This window comes from Ambystoma mexicanum, chromosome 12 (assembly GCF_040938575.1).
Source record: "Ambystoma mexicanum isolate Mex_15411 chromosome 12, UKY_AmexF1_1, whole genome shotgun sequence".
Lineage (NCBI taxonomy): Eukaryota > Metazoa > Chordata > Amphibia > Caudata > Ambystomatidae > Ambystoma > Ambystoma mexicanum.
In genome coordinates, this window is record NC_090936.1 from 610,061,895 (window position 1) to 610,080,333 (window position 18,439).

The window sequence follows — 18,439 nt, forward strand, 5'->3', positions numbered from 1 at the left end:
ACCCTTTCATCGGCAAATTATTATTTTTATTTTTTATTTTTAGGGGGGGGTGTTTGTGCAGGTTGGGGTATGTTTAAGGGGGGTTTTGAGGGGGGCGCAGCCACCCCATTTAATAAAAAAAAATAATTTTGGCGATGAAAGGGTGGCGATCAAAAGTCCCACGATGTAAAATCAGGCGGTGAAATCATGTAGAACCACGAGAGAGCTCTAGGGTTCTATTTGGCAATCTTCTTGATCTCCAAGAAGAACCAGGGTGGCCTGCAGGCAATCCTGGATCTCTTCCTTCAACCTCCATCTATCCAACGAGAGGTTCAAGATGATTTTGCCAGCTCAGATTCTGAGCTCAGTTCAGAGCAACGATTGGTTCTGTGCAGTGGACGTAAAGGACGCCTACCTACATGTTCCTATATGGGAGCCCCACCAGAAATTCCTTAGGTTCTCTATTGCCAGGCATCATTATCAACATCAAGCCCTACCGTTTGGACTCAACGCACTGCTAAGAGTGTTCACCAAACTGATGAGCAATGTGGCCAGCACGTTAACGGATCAGTAGGGTTCCATGTATACCCCCTACTTGGACGACTGGCTTGTCCAAACTTTGACCAGCCTGGAGGCTTTGGATGCAACCAGCTTTCTTGTGTATACCCTGTTCATTCTGTGGTTTTCAGTCAACTTTGGCAAGTCCTCGCTCACCTCAGTTCGAAATCTTCCCTTCCTGGGGTTTGTGTGGAATTCGAGGCTGGACAAGATTTTCTCCTCGCCCAGCTAATGTTGAATATTCATCTGACAATTTTGCATTTTCTCTCCAGGACAATGACTACGACATGGTGGTACTAGAGGTTTTTGGGCATGATGGCAACGTGTGTTCTGTGTTCCGCACGCCAGGTTGAACATGAGGCCTCTGCAACTCCACCTGAGCAGTTCATGGTCTGTCTACGGAAAAGCAGTCTCAATGTATTTTGATAACAGCCTCTCTGGGTCGTGGCCTACATTGGCGGGTGGATCAGAGGAATCTGTTACAGGGAGTTCTGTTCCCTTCAGAGAGCTGCTCATTGATGTGGTCATCACAGCAGACTCGTCCCTCAGCAGGTGGGGAAGGACCTTGTGGAGCCTCAAAGCCCACAGGCCGTTGTCCGAACAGGAGAGGACACAGCACACATACATTGGAACTTCAAGCCATTTTAATGCTCTGTGAGCCTTCCTGCCAAATATCTGCAAGAAGTTGGCCCTGGTACAAACGGACTGCTTTACGGCAATGTTCTATATAAACAAGCAGGGGGGTACGAGATCCCCCTCCTCTGTCAACTGGCCTTATCAATATGAGTATGGGACCTGATGCATGATATTCTGCTCAAGGCAGTCCATCTGGCTGGGGTCCTGAACAAGAAAGCAGAACTGCTCGGCAAGTTACACCATTACAACCACGAGTGGGAGTTGCGCCCCATCTTCCAGGAGTAGGATCTTGCAACACTCCAGAACAAGAAGTATCTCCCTGGACAGGGGAGTTCCTCTAGGCCTTACCTTCAATTCTGCTAATCCCCAAGGTATTAGCCAAACTAAAACAAGCCACAAACTTCAAGCCCCTTACCAATAGTGCTGCAGTGGCTAGTCCGCTTTTGGTACTCCAAACTGGTGTGGCTGAACGGACTAGGCCAGATTCCTCTTATACAGTGGCAGAACAGGGCAAGATCTTTCATACAAGCCCACAATTGCTCAACTTCGCAGTCTGGTTCCTGAGGACTTGACTCCAGGTGATTTAGGCTGACTGCAGAGAACATGAAGGTCATTGAGGCAGCCAGGAAGCGATCGACACACCAAAGTGAATGGATCAGGTTCTGTCATTGAGCCTTGAAAAAAAGGTATCCACCCCTCTCCAGTGGCTTGGACGGCATACTAGCCTTCATCTTGCAGCTGGCAACCTCAGGCATTTGTCAACTCATGTTGCACCTATAACGGAGGAGATTCGTCCTTCTCCACAGCAAACCTAGTGGTTCGCAGGCACTGCAGAGCCTTCTGTGGTTGCACCCACCTATTAAGAGGCCTTGCCTGTTTGTTTTATTTTTTTCTATAGTGTACCTTAACCCGTAGGTATCCAGACGCAAAGGATAACGTTACAAGTGTTACAGGTATACAGTTGTCAAAGAATACAAGATTGCAGTGTGTACAAGGCAATAACAAAAGGTTAAAATACAAGCTATGTACAGTCGAAGGTTCACAATAAGAGATACAGCACGGTTGGAGAACTGCAGTTGTCTTATTATGGTTAGTCCTTCTCGGTTAGCCATTTGATGAAATTAGAGAATGATTTGGTCATTTTCAAGGAGAGAGAGATCGAGTTCCATAGCTGCGCCGCCATGACTGCAAAGCTTGTCCCTCCTGACTTTTTAAGTTTATACTTGGGGGCTATTCAGCCATTGGAATTGGATGACCTAGTAACTCTGGTGGATGTACTAAGGTTGAACTTTTCTGTTAAATAGGCGGGCCACATGGTTCAAAGATTTATGCGTAAGGGACATGGTTTTAAGTTGGATCTTATCCTTAATGGAGAGCCATTTATACTGTCTTCTGATTTCGGATATATGATCTCTCCTTGAGTGAGATACTCAACGCCGACCTAAGGGTGTTATTTTGCAAGATTTGTGGTTTGTTGAGAACATATTTACTTGCTCCCAAGTACAGTCCATCACAGTAATCCAACTTGGATAATAATGCTCTAGCAAGTGTGATGCAGCTCTCCTTAGAGAGCAGAGGTTTGCATGCCCTAATCAGTTAACCCATGTAGGCGATGGCCAAAGCCGTCGCGTTCAATTGTTTGTGTAAATTAAGTGTGGCGTGGAGGTAAAAACCTAATGTTTTTGCTTCTTTGGCCTCGGGGATCTTATTCCCGTCGATGTTAAAGGAGGCGTAGTCTTTGTTCTGTTTGTTTAAGTTAGCTGTGGAGCTCACAATCAGTTGCTCGGTTTTATCGTCATTCAGGCAGAGGCTACGAGTGGCCATCCATGCCTGAATGACTAGATAAATATTGTTCACAAGTAGTACATCACTGTCATAAATACCATTTAGAGGAAGGAGGATCTGGGTGTGATCTGCGTAGTTAGTGTAGGTGACACCCAGATAGTCTAATTTGTCAAAGGCTTTGTGAAGATGTTGTACATAGTAGGTGATTATCAGAATTCCTGGGCATCTGCTCACTATCAACATTATGTTGGTCTGTGTGTTGTGACAACAAACTCAAAACCAGTCTTACAGCTAGGAGGCATATACACCATCCATTTTACTCCCTAAAAACAGGGCAATGGGCCCAACAAAAACAGGAAGCCATGAACATATAAGAATCTACCCCTGCCTCTACCCACAAACTTCCAATGATATCTTTTTGAATCAATGACCACCGGAGCAGTGGCATTGGTAGAAACTCAAATAATATTACTGCCCGATCTCAAGAGGAATTTTAAGAGGAAAGAACATATTTTAATAAGTATGAAATATCCCTACTGGAAAAGCCAACTACCTTCTTACTCCCTGAAAAATCTTTTGATTCCAAGTATGGAGTAAAATCCTATACAAACCCTGATTGTAGCCCTGACATTGGAAGTGAAATTACAGGGCACATAATACAGCATATAGTTTTGCCCACCCTTCCTCACCACAGCCTAGGCAAACATCAAGAGCCTTAATGAGGTTTCTTCTGGTGCCCTGTTAAAGAACATTACATATATTTGCCCTGTCAACAGTAGCAATGCTCACAGGTTCAACATACTGAGTACCTTCTTCTTTAAGTAGGGACGACTCCTCTGAAATTCACTGTTATCAGATGAACAGGATGCATGGGGATACTAGAGGCAATACATGCAAACCCATGATTATGTTGAAAAGCCCTCAGCAGTTAGGCATAGACAGAAAGTGAAGGTGCAGTTTCCTAGACTATTAATATAGTTTCCTATTCTTTAGTAAACAAACTTCGAGGGGATTGGGTCCTCCGACGTATTCCATATCTATGACAGGTAATGTCCACAGCTGTGCTGCTTCGGAAAATCTTTGGCGTCTGCGTCGATGACGTCGATGTGCCGTCCCCAAGGACCTCCTCCGACGGCCGATGTCACCCGATGTGATAAGTAGGACGCATGACGCCCATAGCCTCAGTTCCGTTTTTTCCACGAACGTGTTCGCTTCGTGAATCTCGGTACGCCTCGACTCGTTGGAGTTGCTGTTTATTTCTCGGTTCGTTGAACCTGTTCGGGTTGGTGTGAAGACGTGTTCGTGGCGATGTCTTTCTCATCTTTGACCCCGCGTCTGGGCTTCAAGAACTGCGGGGACTGTGGGTCCAAGATGTCGGTCACGGACTCGTACGACGCCTGCCTCTGGTGCCTCGGGGAAGCCCACGATACGGACGACTGTCTCGACGGCCAGTCGCTCACTGCGAAGGCCTTGCGAGAACGCAAGAAGAAACTGTCGGTAGGTCGGGTGTCTAAGCCCCGTAAGTCGAGGTCTGCGGGGCTTTCGACCGATGACTCGAGGGGTGACTCTCCGCGTCGGAAGTCCAGTGGGTCTCCTTCCAGGAGTCGGTCTTGCCACTCCTCCGCCTCTTCTAGGCATTCCAGGAAGCGCCGGCATAGGTCGCCTTCCCCGTCCTCTTCCGAGGACTCTGTCCGTCGGCGGGTCGCTTATCCCTACATGCAAGCGACACCGGAGAAATGGGCTTCCTTTGGGAAGTAGATGCTAGCGATTCTGGAATCGCAGGGCACCGGTCCGTCTGCGCCTCCGAGTGGGGTCGGTCGGCACCGGTCGAGAGACACTGCCCGTACGCCTTCGGGCTCGGGTGGTCGGCACGGCTCACGGGAGAGGTCCCGCTCGGACAAGGGTAGCCATTCTCGCCATGCCCCTTCCAGGTCCGGTCCTCGACGCGCTTGAGACCGCGTGATCCTGTGCCGTCTTCGAAGAAGACGTCGACGCCTGTGGCGCCGAGGTCGTCGACGATTTCTCTCGAGGTTCCGTCTTCGAGGTGGCCGTCGGCGCCCAGGTTGTCGAGAGACATGCTGGGAGCTCCGGCTTCGAGGACTGTCGACGCTGCAGATGCTGGAGGCGTTGCAGCCGACGTCGACGCTGATTCGCTCGACGTCAACGCCTTTTCTGTCGGTGCCGACTCGCTCGGCGCCCTCGACGCCTTTCGAGGCGGTGGTGTCGGAGGGGCCCCGTGGCACGGGGTTTGCCCCTAAAAAGGCTATGGCTAAGGTCCGGCACTGCTTAGGTCCGCAGAGGTCTTCCTCTCCCCGCCTGGAGTACATTTCAGAGGGTGATGAAGGCTCTGATGGCGGCCTGGTTCCAGTTACGGTTCCAGATGACCTTATCTCGGGCCATAGTCAGTTTGATGACCTGAGGCAGTCACTGCATGATGCCAGTGGACTGGACACCTCTCCGGAGGTGGAGTTTTGTCGGCCGGAGCCTGGCACTCATGCCGATTCGTCATATCGGCGCCTTATGTCTCGGGTTACTGAGTACTTGGGTTGGTCAGCTCCCCTAGGGGAGTTCGTTCAGGATGATCTCACGGACATCCTTGATCTCGGTCCACCCACTGACCCAGTTTTGCCTTTTCATATGGCTTTGCAGAGAAGGGTGGCGGCGGCTTGGACTGCTCCAGAGAGTCTCCCGGCAGTGGGCAAGTCTTTGACGCGAAAATACCGTCCAGCCAGTAGTGACCCCTGCTACTTGTCTAGGCACCCCACCCCGGAGAGTTTGGTGGTGCAGGCAGCTACGGCCCCGGCAAAGCAGGCGGCGTATCCTACCATCCCTCCGGATAGGGATGACAAACGTTTTGACGGCTGGGCGAAGAAAGTGTTTTCTTCTGGGGATATGGCGCTTCAGGCGGCCAACTCCATATGTGCCTTGTCTCGTTTCACACACACACTGTGGAACTGTGTTGCATTAGCGGCTGATCATATTCCCGAAGGGGACGAACGGGATGGTTTCCTTGCTATGGTTCAGGATGGCAAGGATGCCATGTGTGAGGCCATTCAGTCGGGTTTGGACTTGGCGGATTGTGTCAGCCGGTCCATGGCGGCGAGCACCGTAATGCGCAGGTTTGCGTGGTTGAGGAAGTCTGGGTTCGCTCCTGATGTGCAGTCCCGGCTCCTCAACATGCCCTTTGACGGTGAACACCTTTTTGGCAGCAAGGCTGACGAGAGCCTTGAGAGGTTGCAGACCTCCAAAGCTGCAGCGAAGTCGTTGGGCGCTGCAGTTCGCCAACCTCCACCTTTTCGTCCTAGGGGACAGCAATGGAGGGGAGGTTCCTTTCGCTATTACTCGTCCTTCAGTAAAGCGAGAGGAGCTAGCAGTCAAAGAGGCCACCGTAAGAGTGCCAGAGGTGGAAACAAGGGTACTCGAGGTGACAAGGCCGCTCGGGCAGTTGCCTCTTTGCCCTCAGGCAAGGCTGCAGCCGCTACCACTCAGTCATGAGGCCAGGTCCCATGGTTCGCCGGTTGGGGGAAGGCTGGCGCAGCATCTTGTAGAGTGGCAAGCCATTACTTCGGATGTGTGGGTTCTGGAGATCATAACCCACGGCTACTGTCTTCCTTTTCGGCAGAGGCCTCACGACAATCCACCAGGGAACCTCTCTTTGAAGAGTCCTGATCCGCTCCTTGCGCAGGAAATTCAAGCCCTGCTGGAGAAAGGCGTCATAGAACTGGTGCCTGTAGTGGAGAGGAACAAGGGATGGTATTCCCCTTATTTTTTGATTTCAAAGAAAGACGGGGGATTGAGACCCATCATGGACTTGCACAGTTTGAACAAACTCCTCAGGAAGGACAAGTTCAAGATGGTGACTCTTTCTCAAGTCCTCCAGGCCCTTCAACTTCAGGACTGGTTAGTGTCTCTCGACCTCAAGGATGCTTACTTCCATGTGCCGATCCATCCCAAGCACAAGAAGTACCTGAGGTTCGCGGTTGGCGACTTGCACTTTCCGTTTCGGGTCCTGCCGTTCGGATTGACCTCCGCCCGAGGGTTTTCACCAAGCTCATGGTGGTGGTGGCAGCGCATCTCAGTAAAGGGGGGATTCACGTCTACCCCTACCTGGACGATTGGTTTCAGGGGGAGCTCTCCCGAGCAAGTCCTGGATCATCTGTCCATCACCTGCCACTCCCTTCACAGGCTGGGCTTCTCCCTCAATTTAAAGAAGTCCCATTTGACACCAACGCAGCGGCTCCAGTACATTGGAGCAGTGCTCGTCACGTCCCTGGGGCAGTGTTTTCCTCCTCAGGTGAGGGCTCTTCACATTCAGCAGATGGTGAACAAGTTTCAGTTTACCCAGACTCTCCCAGCGTCCGAGTTCTTGAGACTGCTCGGCCTCATGGCATCCTGCATTCTTCTGGTGCCAGAGGCTCGTCTGCGGATGAGATCTTTGCAGTGGGCACTCAAGCTCCAGTGGTCAGTCTCAGTCCTCTGGCAGGCTGTCGGACCCTGTTCAGGTGCCACCCTCGGTAGCCTCGGACCTTCTGTGGTGGGCCGTCGAGGGCAATCTGATGAAGGGTGCCGTCACGTGACGATCGTGACGGACGCATCCCTCACGGGATGGGGAGCTCATGCCAACGAGCTGACAGTCAGCGGTCGTTGGTCTCCGTCGGAGTCCAGACTCCATATCAATCTGTTGGAGCTGAGGGCCGTCAGGCTTGCCCTGAAGGCTTTTCTGCCGACTGTGCGCGGGAAGAGTGTCCTGATTCTGACGGACAAGACGGTGGCCATGCACTACCTCCACAAAAAGGGGGGTGCAGGGTCACTTCCGCTGTGCAGGGAGGCAATGCAGCTCGAGTTCTGGGCCATCCAGCAGGAAGTTTCGATCTCGGCAGTTCATCTGGCCGGAGACGACAACGAAACGGCGGACGCTCTGAGCAGGCAGAGCACGATCTCTCACGAGTGGGAGCTGGCTCAGGAGATTCTCCTGGAGATCTTCGCCCTTTGGGGGACCCCTCAAGTGGATCTCTTCGCCACCAGTGTCAACCGGAAATGCGAAAGGTTTTGCTCGCGGGAATTTCCTCCAGAAGGAGCCTTAGGAGACGTATTCGTGGTGGAGTGGTCATTCCCACTGCTGTACGCGTTTCCTCCAGTCCCCGTCATCCCGCAAGTGTTGCAGAGGTTACGGAGGTTCGGTTCCCAGATGATCCTCATTGCTCCGGCGTGGGCTCGGAGGACGTGGTGCCCAGACCTTCTAGACTTGGCCATCTGCCCTCCACGTCGTCTTCCCTACCGAGACTATCTGCTCTCACGGGAGGGGGGGTCAGGTTCTCCATCCAGAGGTCAGATCCCTCAATCTTCACGCTTGGCTTCTGAAAGGTTGAGGTATAAGGATTGGGACCTCCCTGAAGACGTGATGGAGGTGTTGCTCTCGGCCAGGCGGCCGGCAACAAAGTCTCTGTACCGTTGCCGTTGGAGAAAGTTCTGCGACTGGTGCAGAGTTCAGAATGTGGATCCTTTTGAATGCGACATTCCCATGGTTTTGTCTTTTTTGCTTTCTTTGGCCCACAGGGGCTTGAAAGTGGGGACCATTAAAGGTTACCTGGCGGCGCTGTCCATATTTAAGCGCTCGTCTGAAGAGTGTTCATATTTTAAGATTGCTTTAATTTCGCAGTTTTTGAAAGGGCTCACTAATGTGTTCTCTCCGTCACCTTTTTTGGTGCCAGGTTGGGATTTGAAGTTTCTTATGGGTGCTCCGTTTGAGCCTTTACATTCTTGCCCCTTGAGGCTGGTAACTCTGAAAACTGTGTTTTTAGTTGTGGTTACTTCAGCTCGCAGAGTGAGTGAGTTACAGGCACTTTCAGTTAAGCCACCCTTCACTGTGTTTCACAAGGACAGGGTTGTCCTTAGAGTTCGTCCTTCTTTTCTTCCGAAGGTGGTTTCGGAATTTCATTTGAGCCAGAAGGTTGTTCTTCCGGTATTCTATCCTCCTCCACATCCTGGTAAGGAAGAGGAGAGAGGCTCCATAGGCTTGATTCTAGAGAGCGTTGAGCTTTTATATCTCGCGCATGTCCCGGGTCAGAGTGGACGATCAACTTTTCATTGGTTACGCTGGAAAGCGTTTGGGACAAGCTGTGACGAAACATACTTTGTCTCGTTGGATTATTTTAGCTATCTCCGAGTGTTACCGCTTGGCGGGTAAGGACCCTCCGGCTGGCTTGTGGGCCCATTCTACCAGAGGAGTGGCTGCGTCTACTGCCCTGCAGAGGGGAGTTCCTATTCGTCACATCTGTGATGCAGCAACTTGGGCTTCAGTACATACTTTTGTACGCCACTATTCCCTCGATTCCATTAGAGGGCAAGATCTGGCCTTTGGCAAGGCAGTTCTCAATTCCGCAATTTGATTGGGCATGCTAAATTTGTATTCTAAATTCTTTCCCACCTCCTTGCTTGGTGCTGCTTTGGGAGTCTGTCATAGATATGGAATACGTCGGAGGACCCAATCCCCTCGAAGAACAAGTTACTTTCTTACCTGGTAACGTTCTTTCGATGGGATGGTCTGACGACGTATTCCATATTGCTCCCTCCCTGCCTTCCCCGCTGCAGAATTTCTTTTGCGATTGCAGCTTGCGTTCCGCAAGGCCTTGTGTGTCTGACTGGCAGAAAACTGGTGGCACACGTTCTGGGAAAAACTATAACTGAGGCTATGGGCGTCGTGCGTCCTACTTATCACATCGGGTGATGTCGGCCGTCGTAGGAAGTCCCCGGGGACGGCGCATCGACGCAGACGCCAAAGATTTTCCGAAGAAGCACAGCTGTGGACATTACCTGTCATAGATATGGAATACGTCGCCGGACCATCCCATCGAAAGAACGTTACCAGGTAAGTAAGTAACTTGTTCATTTCATTCACTGTACTGCCAAAACATCTGATTTGGTTTTGCAAGTTGATGATTTGTTCTTCACCCCAAAGGAGTGTTCTCCTGTTCCCTTTCACCCGTTCCCCACCCCGGCTCCTGCAAATATTAGTTGACAGGGCTCTGTAAAAAGTGAGGGATTGTTAGCAGTAAAACAATAACTGGGAGATGTGCCTACCTACAATACTTTGCAAGCATATACAATGTAAAGCCTCACAATATTATGTAGAGTTTAAGAAAATGTCACAAGTCTGCATGTGTAGAATTACTATTTAAATTGTTGGGTAGGATTATACAAGTGATCAGTGAAACCATTTTTGTATAGCAGCGAGTTAACATATCATTTGTTAAGGTCTCTGCTCCATGGAAATCTAAACATTTTGAAAGGTTGGAGACCGTGTGAAAAACATTCTAGTTATCCGATAGTGCTGCCCTAATTTTAAATATGAACAATGCCAGGCAGAGTCCATACCAATTATCCCTTGCAGGCCAAGTAAAGTATACTGCAATGTTGCTCGCCTCATATATGGTAATGTTAGCAGTGCTAAATAGGAGACACTGACACTGACAATGACATATGCCTACTCAAAATCCTTACAGGCCAAATTAATATTTGAGTTTTATAATGTGTTAACTTGCAAGTGGGGCTTTTCAAAGTGCTTGTGTGACATATGTACAGAGAATATGAGGCATGGGATGAGGTTACACATCCTAGTAGACTGCTTACTTAAATTTGGTGTCCAATATTTGAGCTGAAACTTGGGTTACATAGTGTGGGTAATGCTTTTGCTAAGGCACCATGAGTAACAAATGCATTTGCTTGAGCGTCATTCATATTATAACAAACACAAAGCAAGACTATTATCTAAGTCTGGTAATATCTGAATGTGGCCTTGGGTGGAGTTCGAGTAATGTGGTAGAATCGCATCAATGTGTTACTATCACCGCACAAATATTGCGATACAAAAATATTGCCATATTTTTACAGCGATATTGACCCATGGATCCTGCGGGGGACACCCCTGAAACCTCTGCATTATTTTAAAATGTGCAGGGAACACCCCCGCTCCCACAAATTATCCCCCCCCAAATATATCGCCTATGGCGAGACAAACGGCCATATGTACGGCGATATTTTTGGTGGGGATATTTTGTAGGGATACTGTAGAATGAAGTATAGGAGCCATCGGTGTGGAGGGAAGATAATTTGGTTAATGTGTGCAGGCATATCTTAGTTACATGTTCTGTTCATACAGCCACTTTTTCATATTCGTTTTTAACCTCTTGTCAGTGTATTCTGTTTTTAGGGTTTTTAGGTTTTCAAGGTCAAGATTGTATAGTAGGGCAATGTAAATAGGCTAGACCAGACTATGAAGAATAGTTAGTATAATTTATCTTCATTTTGAGAGAAAGCAAATATAAGGTAGTTACTGTGGCTTGTCCCTTATTACATCTTTATAAATAAGTGGGAATTGTCTGTGTGCGCTGCTAAAATTCTTCTGGGCGGCAACCAGAGGGAAGCTGGGCAAGCGCACATGCGCACAGCTTAGAGGTAACATTGATCACATTGTTTTGTCTGCACTAACTGGCAGGCCTTTCCAGCCTCTGCATTCCACAGAGCTGAAGTTCCTCTCTTGGAATGTGGCCCTGTTGGTCACTCTCACTTCCGCTAAGAAACTGAGCGAGATACCAGCGTTCTCAACTATGGAACCTTGTACGTTCTTTCGCAAAGACATGGTCGTCCTGGCCATGCACTCTGCCTTTCTACCCTGGGTGGTTTCCTCCTTTCATATGTGTATGTGCGGACGTGTATGTGTAGAACAGACTATGTGTGTGTAGAGCGGACGCGCGTATATGTGTTTGTGTATAGAGCTGACGTGGAACAGACATGCACGCGTGTGTGTGTGTAGAGCAGACGTGTGTGTGTGTAGAGCAGACGTGTGTGTGTGTGTATGTAGAGCAGGCACCTGTGTATAGATCAGAAGTATGTGTGCGCAGACCAGACGAAGTACCAGCTAGTAGAGCCGGTGATTCCTTAGTGCAGCTGAATGCATGATCGAACGAACGCATGAGCGACGAATTAGGAAGTATGTAGATATAATCCGATCTCATACGCATCATATCACATCACCACGCTTACTCTCTTCTTTTACACCATCACCCAACTAGAACACAGCGATACTATGACACCATTCGGTATAGCTGTTCTCATACCAACATCTTCCTCATACTACACATCACTCTAACTAAACACTGCTGGTTACACCCTCCAGCCGGCGTTCTCCTCAGGCCTAACGCAGCCTCAATCGATCTGGATAATCCAGCCAGAACGAACACATACTCCTCAACCCTCAACCACCACACCTAATGCTAAGAAGCTGCCTCCACATGAATGCTACACCTGCAGCACACATATACGGTGCGCACACGCATCTTTGACGCCTTTATACTCTCTCTACTGACTTGAACTTCGGTTCCCGAGGGCGTTCAACCTACCAGCGCCTTGAGACTATACCAATGGTACATAAGGCGCTATATAAATGCAAAGTAACATAACATAACATATTAATGAGGTGGTTCTGCTAGTGTATTTTCTGGAACTACAGTCCTCTGCAGACTCTACCCTTCACACTTTAGATGTCTGTAGGGTGCTTAAATTTTACTTTCACAGGACCAAACGGCTATGAAATTCTGATGTGCTTTGTCACCTTTGGGGGACACAACCAGGCAGTCAAGCCTCGAAGTCCACTATTGCTCAGTGGCATATCCGCCATTAACTATTGTTATTCCTCTCAGGAGCTGCCTCCGCCTAAGGATATGCATGTACACGCATTGAGAGCAAAAGCCACTGCAGTAGCTTTCCAGAGGCACGTCCAGTGGGATGTCGTTAGCAGGGTTGCAACGTGGGCCACACAGTCAACCTTCTGCAAGTACTTTTGTCTGGATACCAGTTTCAGGCTGACTGATTTGGGTAGGAAGTCTTGCGAAACTTGTTTGCCTGTAAGTACATAGCCTCCAAACATAAGTGTTTCATGCTTTGAAATCTCCCAAAAGGACTGGTAAATTAGGCATGTGGGTGGAGTCGCGTGGGTGCGTGCACCCCTGCGTGCCTTAATTTAAAAGGAAAGTTATAATGCAGTGTAAAAAAGGCTCTGGTCCGGTTTCCACAGTACAAGGTATCCCATCAGTATGGAGGAATGGGGACTATGGACTAGGAGTAAAGTAGTCACTACAGTGAGAAAAAGATCCTTTTTGGTCAGTTAATGACTGTGTTTTGGTTTGTTTGGGGGCTTATTTGTCGCAGCCAGTTATTCAGAATATGTTGAAGATCTGACAGTGGTGTGGGACGCCACCTCCTATAGGATGTTAATGGACAGAATGATGTCCATGGCCATCTCTGAGAGTGGGTTCCTTGAACCAAGAGAGAAACAGATTGCCAATGTAGGTCCTGAATCTTTCTGTTAGTTTGGTGGTGGTGCAATGCAAGCAAAGGATGCCTATTAATATCGTATTGGTTGCCAGTGATCCATTGAGGAGGTCTGACCATGTCTACGTTAACGAAGGGTTAAAACAAGGTGGAAGATAAATCACTATAAATATTATAGCACTTTCATAGTGAATAGCGATTTAAGTAATACATTTTTGGTATAGGGTGGGATTGTGGCCAAATATGTGTTTGAGTACATAAGCGCTAGCCCCTACACAGGTCTGTTTGGATGTATTAGTTTGAATCTTGTACTTGTCCGTTGATGAGGCATCTAGATTGGGGATGACGATTTTCATTAACCAGGTTTTCCTAATTACCAGGATGTCCATTTTCTGGTCCTCAGCTGCGAATCGGATTTTGGCTTACTTGTTACTCTAAATCACAGATGCAGGGATTGAAATAAGGATGCTACTAGCAGGGGCTAAAAGGCAGCTCCTGGGTATTTGGCATCGCTCAGTAAGCAGGAGCTGCCTCTGGGAAACCAGGAGCTGTCATTAAGTGTTCCTGCAAATATAACTCCCATAAAAGTTGTAAACTATTACTTTGTCAGCAATATAAGACCAATCATGCATTTATATCCATTCCCAAACCGAGATTTAATGTCGTATAGGTATGTTTGCACAGCGACAGTTTTCTTGGGGAGCCAAAATTGGCTCCTGATAGCTGTCTTTGTCAAGTCAGCCAGGCTCTCATAGGCTGTAACGAGGAGCAAACTGGTTCCCAGCAATTTCGAACCCTCACTAGTGTTATGGCGCAGTGTTGCTTACTGGCACTAGGGAGTGATTTGCTTGATGTACTTGGGCTTGTTGTCCTTACTTTCAAATGTGTGTTCGTTTGGACATATTAGATGAAACTCTGAGAATTCTTTCATTACAATTGTTTTGTGTTGGAAGGGTTGGTGATGCTGGAGGAGGTGTGGGAGCCATTTGCCCACCAGAAAGGGGGTTGTTAGAAGAGTATGAATTGGCTGTTGACCTATGAGTGTGTCCATGTAAACAACTACAGCAGTTTTAAGCAGAATGGGGATGATGTAAAATGACACCAGAAGAAAATGTTTAGTCTGGAACAAGATATTGCTGTTTCTTTGAACAATGATCATGATAGTTTTGGTTTGAAATTTGATAACATTAGTTTCCCATCTAAAAGGGCCTTTCATGCGTGATGGGCCCTGGGTTGTCTTTTGTGATATTAATATTTCGAAGCCGTTGGCAAAGGTTTGGGAGTGTCTCAGGACTATGATGAGTGGAGCAAGGATGGTGGCTAGCCTGGATGGCAGAGGCCTATGTGAATGACAATCTTATAACCCCAGCCAGGTACATTTAATTTGGGTTGGTTCTGGTGAAAGGGCCCCAACATGTTCCTTTCTGGCCATCTACCATGCTGCAAATATTGTAACTTCTGGGCCATTTACAGTCCGCTCCAGTCACCCTCCCATCTGGGATTTAACGGGGTACTAAGGGATCGGGGGAGACTGGGTGATGCTCTCAGGGCTAGTATAGGCAAAACCGGGCAATTATCTAGTTAGACAATCGTACATTGGCAACTTGTGTATCAAAACATAATGCCATTAATACTTCCATCTTCTGGAAACAGAACATAATCTCAATTAGAGTTGTGTGTGGCAACTGCCTTGTATGCAATTCGGTGCATAACCAAGTTTAGCAGAAGGTGACATTTTATTTCTTTATTCTCAATGATCATTGGCAGGTTGAATCACAAAAACCAAGCCGACGGTGCTGAAGCTAGCGTAATTTCCATTGTGGCTGATTGTATGCATCCACCGCTGACCAGCGCTTAGTACTGGTAGCTGGAGGGCAGAGGTCTCGTACTGCTATGGCGACAGAGTGCAAAATGTTTGACCCATGGTTTTTGTAGCTCATGATGATACTTTAAAGTGCAGCAGTGTAGAAGGGATGCTGTTGTGTCCAGCGGTGGCTTAATGAGAGCAAAACACCCATGAAGGCAGTGGGCACACACTGTCCCTTTCACCTGGGAACCAACCCTCTGTTAGGCCATTGGATAATCAAGAGCAGGGTAGGATCTGTGAAGAATCAGGCTAAAAAAAAGGGCAGCAGTCTTCTGAGCAGTGGTTGAGAAACGCAGGGTTTACAATTGTTTGCAATTGTTACATGATTATAGGAAGTGCCACTAGTCCTGCAGGTATAGCGATGGGTAAAGTTGAGGTGGGTGATCCGGGCTAAGAGTTACCATTTGCCAGCTTCCTTTTTTGCCTGACGTATGGCTGGCTGTGGGGGTGATGCGAAGGCTGGTCACATAGCGCCTGTCAACCAGTGGCTTCGACCTGTGGCCACAGCAGCCAGGGGCACCAAGGCAGGCAATGAAGGATCAGGAATGGCATGGGTCAATGGTATGTCCCCTGTGATAATCCTCAAGGTGCGATATCTTGTAACCCATTGTGCTACAGTACATAGAAAGGAATCTTTGTCTGGTGCCCTCCCACATTTTTCCATATCGTAACGTTCCTTTCTTAAAGACCACCTAGCAGTGTCCTTACTATTCAAGATAGAACCAGTGTAGGAACTGTTGTCTCGTCCTATAGATAATGATTTCCTGCTGAGACCGATTCATAGGTTTTCCCACTGTTAGGCCATCTGGTATTTTCTGGAAATAGATTGTGATGCTTTAGAGAATTATGAAATGTCCTTTCAACCCCATAGATGATTGAAATCTGAAATATCATACTTGAAATCCAGTGTCCCCGTCGGTATCCCCTCTACAAAGAGAGTAAGAGACAACCAGTTCTCTCCTGGCTGATGAACCCTACATTATTTCATATTTACAAGGTAACCATCATGACTCAAATCTTTCAATTTCACAACTTCAGTTACTATGTGGAATGAACAAAGAAATTGTGAGTAAAATCACAATTCGGTGAATCTCTGAAAGGTACTGATCTTGGAAAACTATATTTACTGACCAGCAACTCAATTTTGCTCACTTTAGTGAGTCCTGCTTGTTGTGTATGAAAACACCAAATTATGTTCTTTTATGAAACCAGCCCATCTCCATTTACTTTGACCCTAATAAATCTATCCACCAGGAAGCCAGAGAAAATTAATAGAACAAGTCAAGTGGGCATGTTGTGGGGTGGGCAGCATGTGCATGACATCAGACTTGAGTTTAAGACTTCCAAGATAATTGAAAAAAAGCACTCTGTTACCTCTCAATTCTCAGAGCAAATATTCCTCTATGAAGTAGGGGAGCATAAGTACCAAAGTTAAAAGTTATAAGCTATCTTAAATCACCATAGCTGCCTCTTACAGCACCTTTTGACTTGTAAAAAAAATGAGACGACACATTTTTTCATTATATATCAACCACATCACCCATTAACTGACACAAGATGACTTATTTAATGCCATTAGAGAATTCTCACTTTTACTGCGTTGTCTTGACTTATTTTATGTCTCTTTTCAGGGATGAAATTCAGATGAAGTCATCCTACAGTAAATCCAATGGGCAGCCGAAGAGCCTTGGCCGCGCGGCCTCCCCATCGCCTCCACCGAGCCAGGTTCCTTTGAGTCCCACACGTGGCGGCAGTGTAAACAGCAGTGGAGTAAAGAAAGTTTCTGGAGTGGGTGGTACAACATATGAGATTTCCGTATGAGATACTACCACATCATGTCCATCCTTCTTCAAGAGACCGCAAATGCGCAGACTCTGGCTACTAGCAGGAACTGCTGTACCCACAGCCAGTCGGAGACCAGAAGATTGGTCGCGTGCATGTACATTTGTAACCAGTCGCAGAGCAGACAATCCTTGGGTGGGGTGCAGATGGGCTGTTGCTGGTTTGAAATAAGTGTTGGGGGGGGTGATTCATGAAGGGAGTGGGAAGCTGTTTTCTGTTCAAGTTCAAGACTTTACGCAGCTTGGTTGGGGCAGCGGCAAAGCTTTCCCTTTTGAACGAAGAGACTGAGGAGGCAGTTTTGTGCAATGATCCCTGCGGCATCACCCACTCTTACCTTTTTTTATTATTTTTATTAATATTTTGTGAGTTCTGAGTTCTCCATCCTTTGACAGTCATCTTCCTGAATTTCAGGTGTGTACATATCTATTTTATCCATGGTGGAAAGAGGGATGCATCTACTCCCTTTCTCACCTTTTCCTATTCATAAAGTGCGGATGAGACAAACCTGGGAATATGGCAATGCTGTACCCCATAAACTAACAGACCTTTTAAAGGGCTTCTCCTAGCAGTCGAAATATGAGGACATTCTTTTGGTGGAAGTAGTGTTCCCTGATTTTCTGGCTGTACAAGAGGTCCCAGTTTGCCCCTTCTGTTAGAAGAGGCAGGTTTGGCAAAAAGGTATATGATGGGCACTACTTCTTAACAGGTTTGTGATGGAGATGATCTTTGAGTACCTTGACTCCAGAGGAAACATTCCTTTTGCCTCTGTTCCTCAGCAAAGTAAGACATCACTAGTTGGGGAAGGCATCTCTGAGCCAGAGCAAAATGTGCGTGAAAGAGAATGGGCTGACCCCTTGTAAAGACACTTAAAGATTTCCAAGGCCAGAAGAAAACCCCTCCAAAACCCGTCCCTCTATCTTTACCTCCTTTGTATGTTAAAGGCGATTAAAAACAGACTGTAAATCTATGTATGAAACTGGAACAAAACAGCAATACGCTTCATGCCAGATGCCAAAAAACAGAACGCCCTGAAGAGAAAACGGTTCAGAGGTGGTGGATGAGTGGAATTGATGTTGAGCAACGGGATTGGAATTATTTTTTATTATAAGTACCCATTTTAAACAAAGAAAAGAAATTAAAATGAAAAAATATATATGTATAAAAATTGATCCTCCTAGTGGTGTGTTGATTTGATAGTGACAGAATATGAAGAATGATGCCATGTTTCTGATTATTGAAAGGTAAGAGGCGGGACACTGTTCTTAAAGACACCCCACATACGTTATGTTGCTGTGAAACCGACCTCTCCCTCCTCCCCTGGAATTCAGAGTAGAAGGCTAAACCTGGGAGGCCAAGTTGGGCTCTGGTACTTCTATTTTATTTGGCACATTAGAAGAATCTTTGAGCAGGTTACATTTAACCTTTTAAATTTACTTTAGAAAA

The 18,439-nt window shown here is 47.4% G+C and overlaps 1 protein-coding gene across 2 annotated transcripts in view; it reads left to right on the forward strand.

Annotated features, from left to right (window-relative positions):
* ZDHHC5 (zinc finger DHHC-type palmitoyltransferase 5) overlaps positions 1-18,165 on the forward strand; it is an 825,906-nt gene extending 807,741 nt beyond the window's left edge. For both annotated transcript variants that reach the window (XM_069629025.1, XM_069629026.1), the window contains one exon: positions 16,786-18,165. In XM_069629025.1, coding sequence (XP_069485126.1) covers positions 16,786-16,975 — 190 coding nt within the window. In that variant the 3' untranslated portion in view covers positions 16,976-18,165. The remainder of the gene's footprint in view (positions 1-16,785) is intronic.
* The last annotated feature ends 274 nt before the right edge of the window (positions 18,166-18,439 follow it).